Source organism: Ursus americanus, chromosome X (assembly GCF_024610735.1).
Source record: "Ursus americanus isolate L20-20 chromosome X, mUrsAme1.1.p, whole genome shotgun sequence".
Taxonomy (NCBI): Eukaryota; Metazoa; Chordata; class Mammalia; order Carnivora; family Ursidae; genus Ursus; species Ursus americanus.
Window position 1 is genome coordinate 78,753,273 of NC_142164.1, and position 8,778 is coordinate 78,762,050.

Sequence of the window (8,778 nt, forward strand, 5' to 3'; positions counted from 1 at the left end):
TTAAAAACTAAGGAAATCTGAATAAAGTATGGACTTTAGTTAATGATAATGTATTGGTATTGGTTCATTAATTGTGACAAATGTACTATGCTAATGCAAGATGTTAACAATGGGGGAAACTGGTTGTGGGGTATATGGGTACTCTGTATTATCTTTGCGATAATTCTATAAGTCTTAAACTTTTAAAATAAAAAATGTATTTTAAAAACCTCCCATATCCGCCCATTACACCACTCTAACCTGAGGAATAAGCGTCAACTTCCTCACTGCTCTCCCTCCCTCCAATCCATTCTCCTGGTATCCAGCAGAGGGCATTCTCTGAAACTGAAATCTGACCGTATCTGAAGACTTCCATTAAAACATGAGCGTTGGATGGAAAATTCGGGAGGTATATCGCAGAAGACCAACGTGGGTATTTGTAAAAGTTATCATTATGAGCCACAAAGAATCTGGAGGTATTTCAGGTGTCCACCGAAATAAAGTTACTGTATCCAAAATCTAAAACAACTTGGCCTTTCCAAGGTCTGCCTTTCAGACGCCCAACTCCTGACCACTCCCCCACCCCATCACACAGCTACATAGTAATTTCCCTTTGCTTTCCCCTTCTCTCTATGCACTCTTTGGCTCGAGCCATCTTTTCTTGCCTTCTCTTCCAGGCCTAGTTCCAGGAATCCTGCACCCTCTCTCTAAAACGAGAGAGGATTCCTGAATTATTAGGATGTAATGTCTCGACAGATTATCATTTTTTAAAAACTACATGCAAATGAGAAAAATGGATTCCAATGGTTCCCCACACCCAGCTCACAGTAGGCCCGAGGAAAGGTTTGACGCATGATAAATAAAATGATGAATCACTGAACAAATGGATATTCTAGGGCGCAGGGCGTTTCTGCGCGCCTGCGCGAGAGGGGAAGGCGTGGGAAGCTGTTTGCTACCTGCCGGGGTCTACTGCAGCCGCTGGTAGGGGGTGGGGCTTTCTCAGCCTCGCCCTGCCATTGGTCAGGATGGTCCGCATTGGTCTGACGCAACACCTCTGCGGCCTGCAGAGTTCTCCCCCAGAAAGCCAACCGCCCCCCCCCCCCCACACCACCATCTTGCAGGCCAGTGCGTACAGACACCGATTTGAGGGTCTGTGGAAGAGAGACTGGTTCCTGGGGATGGCTCGCCAAATGGGACAAAAAACTAGAAGCAGCACTTTGAATTTGCTCAGAATTTTATTGGGATTACCAAGGTTCACAAGGAACAAGGAGGGGCTTCTGGGGGAGGGGGACAGGAATACCGCAATGACAAGCGGCCTTGCATAGACACCAAGGCGGGCTAGCGGAAACAGCGTGGGGGAGGGGGCGAGGGATGGAGGGAAAGAGAGGCTTGGGAGAACAGGGTGGCAGCAGAGCCCCCCAAGGCCACAGCGGCCCTCCCCGCTTCGGGATCAAGGGTATCCACTCCACACAGCACGAGGAGGGGGGGTAGAGGGGCCCTGACCAAGGCATCACAATAAATACGTTTAGCAGCACACAGAAGCCTGCAGGGGAGGAGGGCCAAAAGGAAGGGGGAATCCCCCTCTCCCTCCCCCCCAAAATAAGAACTCTGCAATTACTAAACCATAAAAATAAACTTTAAACCCGTGTACGAAGTCGGTCACCCCCCAGAAGTGCAATGTGGGGCCGCGCGGCCCTAGCTGAGGGGGAGGGCAAATGGGGCAGGGGGAGAGGGATACAGAGAGGCAGCCCCTGCAAGGCTGCAAGGGTAAAATGTTTATCCAGTTTTGCCCCTCTTCCCCGGGTTGGCCCAAGCATTTTGGACCTGAAGCACCTCCTCCATGTCGGAATCTTCAGAGTCTTCCCCTCCTTCTGAGTCTTCTTCGATCCCTTCCTCTTCATCGCTCCCTTCCTCCTCATCGCTTCCTTCCTCATTATCGCTCTCCTCGCTTTCTTGTTCACTGTCTGCAAAGAGGAAGAGAGGCAAGGAGGGGGAAACGGAGGGTGATTAGATGGACAGGTAGATGTCATTCTTTTTTTGTTGTTTGAACAATAGAAATTTATCTTCTCACAGTTCTGGAAGCTGGAGGATAGCACTTTTACCAGGGAACAGAGCCCATAGCCAGGGTTTTGGGGGCCTTGGTACACCTGCCAAGCACCTCTGCTTGGAACAAGCCACTGTGTGTATGTGTACTCAGGCAAGCCTGGAGTGAGGGAGGAGCGGAAGGGAAGCAGGCAAGCAGGGTGGGTTCCCTGCCTCTGGCCTATCAAAATTGATACATCTCTGAAAGTCACTTTTTCTCCCCCTGTAATGTGTCAATGTGTGTGTCCTTCCTGAGTTCTGACCTCAGCTGAATAAACCTTCTGTTCATTCCAGGGCAGCTCCCCCGCTCCTTCTCCACAGTCTGATCCAAACAGGCTCCAGTCTGTCTTCTTTAGCCCAATTCCCCACCCCCACTCCCACCCTAGGGCCAGGCAGATAGCTCTTCCTCCCCCTTCCTGAAAGAAGATGCCATCCGGTGGCAACTCCTTCAGTTTCCCTACTCTAACTGAATATATGTCTACATTGAATCTACTCATTCATTCAATGCCTCCTTCCTTGCCCCTGCCCTCAGTGGAAATTTGCCAGAGCTCCATGGCCAAAACCCCCAGCAGCAGTTGGTTTTCCAGCTCCTTCTACCTCCTCCAGGGGCCTGCCTCTCCAAGGTCTGCCTGCACACAGCCAGGCTCAAACATCTCCCTTGCCCACCCTCCACCATCTCCTTCCTAGCTAAGATTTGACTCTTTTGCCTTGCCCCTTACTCAGTCCCTCCTCCTACCCCACTGTGGTCTGGCTCTGCCCCCACTAATATATTGAAACTACTCTTGCCAAGTCCTCATTTTACCTGACCTTTCAGCAGCACTGGATACTGTTGACAATGCCCTCCTTCTGAGAACGTGCCATGAAACAGTTCTCTTCCTAATTCTACCTTCTCAGAACCTCAGTTTCCTTGTCTATAATAGTACCTACCTCTTAAGACTTGCTGTGAGGATTAAATGAATTAATAAAATAAGTAAATCACTTAGAATAGTGCCTGGCACATAGTAAACACTTCATTAATGCTAACTGGTCCCAGAATCCAGGGCTAGGATTCTACTCTGGCTTGTTACCACCTTTATTTACATCTTCTGACTTCCCAGACATATAACCAATCACCTTCCTGGGCTACCTGCATCTTATGTCCAACAAGCCCTTTCCAACTCCATGTTTCTCCCTGCATCTCATCAATCCTGCCACCATGTCATTCCTCATCCTAAGAAATGGCACCTCTGTTTGCCAGTCATCCAGGCCAGACTGAACCTGGGAGTCATCTTAAATACTGCCTTCTCCCTCAAACCCACACACGCAAACCTTTCCCAGCATTTCCTAAAATTCATGCTTTGGTGTAAACAGTGGCTTCTGTGGTCAAGAAGTTTGGGAAATGCTGGGTTCTAACAATGTTTAAATGGATTTCTTACAGCAGGACTTTTCAGAGCCTTTAAGGTGCTAATGGATATGTGACTCTACCTGAGAATATTCATGTATGCAGTATGTCCCCAACATATTTGACTACTGGACCTTTTTGTGAGAAGCAGCTTTCAGGACTGGTGAAGGATCCTCAGAAGACAGAGAAGCCTGAGAGTTCCCTGAAGCCCTAGGCTGGGTACAGGGTATGCTGAATTATAATGTGTTTGTCATTTACCCCCTCTTTCTGTGTGTGAACTTGTCCTCAGTTTTCTACCCACCTTCTCCTATCTCTTCACTCTTCCTGTGTCTTTTGCTCTGTTACAACCTATCTACCCACCACCTAGAACTGGAATTTGTTTCTTTGGTTCCGCTACATTTTTAAGTTAAAGTTTCCCTGGCCTTGCTTTGTTTAAAAAGTTGCACAAAATGCTGCTTCTTTTCTCCACAAGAGCAGACTGTATTCATGCCTTGATGCCTTGACCCTGGCCAGCTTTCCTGAGGAGAGAAAAGGAGGGAAGAGGGGCGCCTGGGTGGCACAGCGGTTAAGCGTCTGCCTTCGGCTCAGGGCGTGATCCCGGCGTTCTGGGATCGAGCTCCACATCAGGCTCCTCCGCTGGGAGCCTGCTTCTTCCTCTCCCACTCCCCCTGCTTGTGTTCCCTCTCTCGCTGGCTGTCTGTCAAATAAATAAATAAAATCTTAAAAAAAAAAAAAAAGGAGGGAAGAGCCTCACCTAGAGCCTCACCTTCCTCACTGTCCTCTTCCTCCTCCACTGATGATTCTTCTTCAGAGATGTTCTCTACCTCGTCCTCATAGTCGTCCTGGTTGTTGCTATTATCCTGATCCTTGTCAGGGTCATCAGTGTCATTCTTGTAATCTTCAATGTCTCTGTCGTCATCATCGCTGCCTTCATTGTCACCTTCATTGCCATCATCATCACTGCCTTCATTGTCACCTTCATTGCCGTCATTATCTTCATCATCACTGCCCTCATTGTCTCCTTCATTGTCACTGTCGCTGCTGTCCTGGTTGTTGCCACTGCTGCCATGGTTGCCACCTTTGGGGTTCTCATCATCACCATCAGGGTTCTCGTCAACATCAGGGTTCTCATCGTTGTCATCAGTATTCTCTTCATTGTCATCAGGGTTCTCTTCGTTGTCATCAGTGTTGTCTTCAGGGTTCTCACTGTTGTCATCAGGGTTCTCATTGTCATCAGGATTCTCGTTGTCATCGGCACTCTCATTGTTGTCGGTGGTCTCGTCATCAGAGCTCTCATTATTATCACTGGTCTCATTGTCGTCAGGGCTCTCATTGTTGTCAGTGGTCTCATTGTCAGGGCTCTCATTGTGGTCAGGGCTCTCACTGTCACAGAGGCTCTCGCTAATGTCAGTTATCTCATTATCAGTGGTCTCAAAGCAGTCGGTGGTCTCCATGAAGTCAGAGATCTTGATATCATGAATGGTCTCATTGTCGGTGATATCATCACTGTCTGAGGTCTCGCTGATAATGTCTTCCATTACATAATAGTCATCAGAGTCTTCCAGGATCACCACCTCACACCTGTCCCTGTTTTTACTGTGGAGAGGGCTGGGGTTGAGTATAGGGTTGGTGGGAGGCAAGGCAGACACTGAAAGGTAGTAACTAGGGAGGCAGTAGGCTACAAGGGATCCCAGGGATGAGGTTAGGGTGGGGAAATTCCCATTTCTGCTCCTGACTGCATGACCTCAGGCCAATCACACCCAATTTATGGGCATCATTCCCCACTTGTAAAACATATTGGACTGAATTCTCTCAAAGGCCCATTTGGCTCTATAAATCCTGTGTGACACTAGCCTAATCTTTGTCCCATCTCTAACAAACCACCTCTCAGCCACCAAACCCCCATCACCTTTCTTCCTTTTCTTGCTTCTTTCTGTTTGCCCTGTAGCCCCCTTCTCCCATCATGTAGTAGCGCAGAGGGTTAACCCACAGGTCATTTTTGATAATCTGTTGAAAGAGGGGGGGGGGAGGGGAAGAGAGTTATGAATACAAGCCCCAGAGCCTACTCCCAATTCCCCAAGCATCCAGAAGCAAGCCTAGCAAGGCTTTCTCTGGCAATGCCAGGAGGGGCCTCACCTCAGCAATCCTGTCAGCCTCTGGGAGGCTATGGTTTGAGAACCAGCTGAAGAAGCTGTGGTTGGTGTCCTGGTTCCTGTGCCTGCGGGCCTGGGGTTCCTGGCCCCGGTGCCAGCGGATTGGAGTGGAGTGAGACACCAGCCGACCTGGGGGAAAGGAGGCTATGGAGAGGGCAGTGGACAAGGACAGATGAGGGTGGGGGGTGTGGATTTTCCCTAGGACTGCTTCTTACCAGAGCGGTTGCGCTGGAACTCCTTGACAATCACCATGTTTGTGAAGTAGGGGTTTGTCTGGAAGTACAGCTTCATCTTGTAGCCCATGGAGATATGTCTGAGATCCTGTACCTGCTCAGGGTAGAGGTAACGTTGGAATCCCCACCACACCAAGGCCCCTCCCCCCCAACCCCCCTCACCTCCAAGGGCCAGATTCCTTGCCCGATCCTAATAAAAAATAGATCTTTGGCCTGACCTGCAGATTGGTCAAGTAGCGGAAGATGTCTTCATCGCGTCGGTTGATCAAGATTGAAATTTTGGGGTGGTTGAGGAACTGATGGAGGGAGCAGTTTAGGTCAAGGAGTGACTGTTCAATGAGAAGGAGGGAGGGAAGGCCAGGCAGGGCAGAGCAAAAGAGAGGCTGGAGCAGAATTCCCTCTGTGTTTATGTGATGTGTGTGGAGCAAGTGGGTCATGGGACATGACCCACACTTTTCTTCCCATGATACTGTGTGGTGAGCCTGTGTTTATGCAATGTCAAACCTCTGTATTAGGTTGCCTTGCCTCAGTTCACATTTGCTGTGTGTCTGGGTGCTAAGGGCCTATGTCTCTGTGATGTTGTGTCCCTGGGTGCTGAGAGTTTGTATTCAGAAGACATTGTGTGTCTGGGGGCCAAAGGCCCATGCCCAAGTGATGTTATATCTGGTTGCTGAGGGCCTGTAGTCTCATGTTGTTTATTTGGGTGTTACAGTTCTGTGTCCGCATGATATTGTGTATCTGGGTGTGAGGGTTTGTGTCCAAGTGATGCTGTGTGTCTGGATGCTGAGGACCAATAGTCACATGATGCTGTGCGTCTGCATGCTGAGGACCTGTGGTCACAAAATACTGCGTGTGCCTGAGTGCTGACAGCCTGTGATCATGTGATATGTCGTAGGAGGGTACCAAGGGTCTATATCCATGTATTCCACCAGGAAGTTAAGCCCATGTATTCCTAACATGTTGCACGTATGTATGTATGTGCCCCAGAGATAAGCTTTTCACCAATAGTGAATGAGATTCTTCTTACTCTCTTTCCTTCATTTAACTCCTTAATCTCCACTTCTAAGTACTCCTTCCCCTGACGCTTTAGCAGCTCCAGCCCCTTTCTACCTCCCTTCTCTCTAGCCAGGATTGGGGTCTCCCTAGCATCTAAGCAGAGACCTAGGCTTGAGAGCCAGGTGTGACTTAGGCACCCTTTCTGGGCAATTTCTCTGCTATGTGCCCTTCCCCTCTCTCTTCACCATCTCTGAGTCAGTTCATCTTCTGTGTGTCCCTCCCCTCCTCCTTTCACCATCTCTGGTCTAATTTTTCTGCTTTGTGCCCCTCTATTACCCTCCCCATTTCACTGCCTGTGATCCATTTTTTTTTTTATTATGTTCCTCCTCTCCTCTGTTTCCCATCTGTGGTCCAGGTTTTATGCTGTGTGCCCCTGTCCCCTCTTCACCATCTCGAGTCCAGCTTCTCTGATGTTTTGCCCCTCTCCTTCCATTCCTCCTCCACCAAACCTAGTCATTTTTCCAATAGACGTCCACCCCCACATCTTTTCTCCCCCCCTCCCCCCCTTTACGTCATGGGCTCCCGGCCCATGAATATAGATGACAAGGATACTGCTTTGACCCAGAAGCCTGGGATATGCCGGATGATGAGGTCTCTGCGCTCCAGGAAGGGTCTTCTCATCTGGATGAACTTGCGCTTCAGACGGAGGAAGGCCTTGCCTGCCTTGATGTTCACCGCCTCCAGGTCCAGTTGAATGTTTTCCAGCGCCTGCAGGATGCACTCTATCTTCTCGGCATTCCTCTCCTTGCTTTCCTTCTTCACCTTCCTCTGCTTCCTCTTCCTCCTCCTCCTCCTCTTCCTCACGCTCTCCTTTTCATCCTCGACGTCATCTTCCACTATGATGATAGTCTCCTCCCTCCCCCTCGGACCGGCTAACCTCTGGTACCCCCACTCCCCTACGCTACAGGTTTCTAGGACATTCTCTCCAGCAAAACTGCTGGGCTCCACAACCTGAAAGTCAATTTCCAGACTTTCCCCAGAAACCTCCGAAGGAGAGAATGTTTCCAGGCTCTCCGTGGGAGGGGGCGCCCCCCCGTACCCTGACTCCATCGCAGTCTCCCAGCCAGGACCCCCTGCACCCAGGGTGAAGTACGCACGGACCCCCCCCTCCTCCAGAATGACATAGGGCGGCGGCGGGGGCAGAGCGGGGCCCAGTCCCACCCCCCTCATGTCAGCCAGCACCTGTGCCGCCTCGGTTTCCTCCTGGAGCCTCGGGCGCTGCTCGGGTGGAGGTAGGGGCAGTCGCAGGAGCGGCGGCGGAGGCGGCGGCGGCGGCAGCTGGTCGTGCTGAGAGGGCTCTGAGCTACTCAGGCGGCGGGCCTTGGCCGGAGGCCCCTCATCCTGGCGGTCCATGGTGACCGCGCTCTCAGGTCTGGGGATCGAACTCGCCCCTTCGCTCTCAGCCAGGCCGCCGCTGCCTGTCACACCTTAAGCTGAGCCGCAGCACCTAACGCCACCAGCTCTCCTCGCAGCCTCGCTCTGGCGTTCCCTCTCACAGCGCCTGCCCTACTCCCTCCGCGCCAAGCGTCCAGGACCCGCCCCCTCCCTGACGTAAAGGGCCCGTTGTGTCTCTCCATTGGCTGCTAGCCTCCGCCGAGGCGCTCGCTCCCCCTCGACCTCTGCCCGCTCTCACGCAATCTGCTTGCCAACACCGCACCTCATCGTTTTCCGATTGGCTCCTCTCGGGCCCGCCAATCATCGGGCTGACTCCCCCAGCGACGAGAGGGAAACTGCAGGGCGGTTGGCTGCAAGGAAAGCTAAGGGGAAGAAGCCCCTCTCCCTCACCCTTCCTGCGTTTTATCCAATGGGAAAAGTACCAGTGGCTCTGAAGACCAAAAAACAAAACAAAAAAAAAAACAAACGCAGGCTCTGAGCAGGATGTGCTCAAATAAAA

General features: G+C 51.0%; 1 protein-coding gene across 3 annotated transcripts; it reads right to left on the minus strand.

The window, feature by feature from the left end:
* Positions 1-1,195: 1,195 nt before the first annotated feature.
* On the minus strand, positions 1,196-8,408 carry TSPYL2 (TSPY like 2). 3 transcript variants are annotated; one of them, XM_045799367.2, is made up of 7 exons: positions 7,437-8,408; positions 6,047-6,124; positions 5,811-5,922; positions 5,579-5,724; positions 5,352-5,449; positions 4,197-5,038; positions 1,196-1,943 (listed from the first exon to the last, which is right to left on the minus strand). In XM_045799367.2, the coding sequence occupies exons 1-7, from the start codon at positions 8,235-8,237 to the stop codon at positions 1,756-1,758; spliced, it is 2,265 nt and encodes a 754-aa protein (XP_045655323.1). In that variant the 5' UTR covers positions 8,238-8,408; the 3' UTR covers positions 1,196-1,755. The 3 variants fall into 3 exon arrangements, with proteins under 3 accessions (XP_045655323.1, XP_045655324.1, XP_045655321.1); XM_045799368.2 differs by having other exon boundaries at positions 4,209-5,050; XM_045799365.2 differs by having other exon boundaries at positions 4,197-5,050.
* Positions 8,409-8,778: the final 370 nt, after the last annotated feature.

What these genes read in the sequence shown, in the direction of transcription:
- TSPYL2 (XM_045799365.2), bottom strand. Translation starts at nt 8,237, where the DNA reads ATGGACCGCCAGGATGAGGGGCCTCCGGCCAAGGCCCGCCGCCTGAGT. An exon ending in GTTCCAGCGCAACCGCTCTG is followed by an intron (nt 5,725 to 5,810) that starts GTAAGAAGCAGT and finishes CCTTTCCCCCAG; the next exon opens with GTCGGCTGGTGTCTCACTCC. An exon ending in TGAGGAAGGTGAGGCTCTAG is followed by an intron (nt 1,944 to 4,196) that starts GTGAGGCTCTTC and finishes TCCTCTTTGCAG; the next exon opens with ACAGTGAACAAGAAAGCGAG.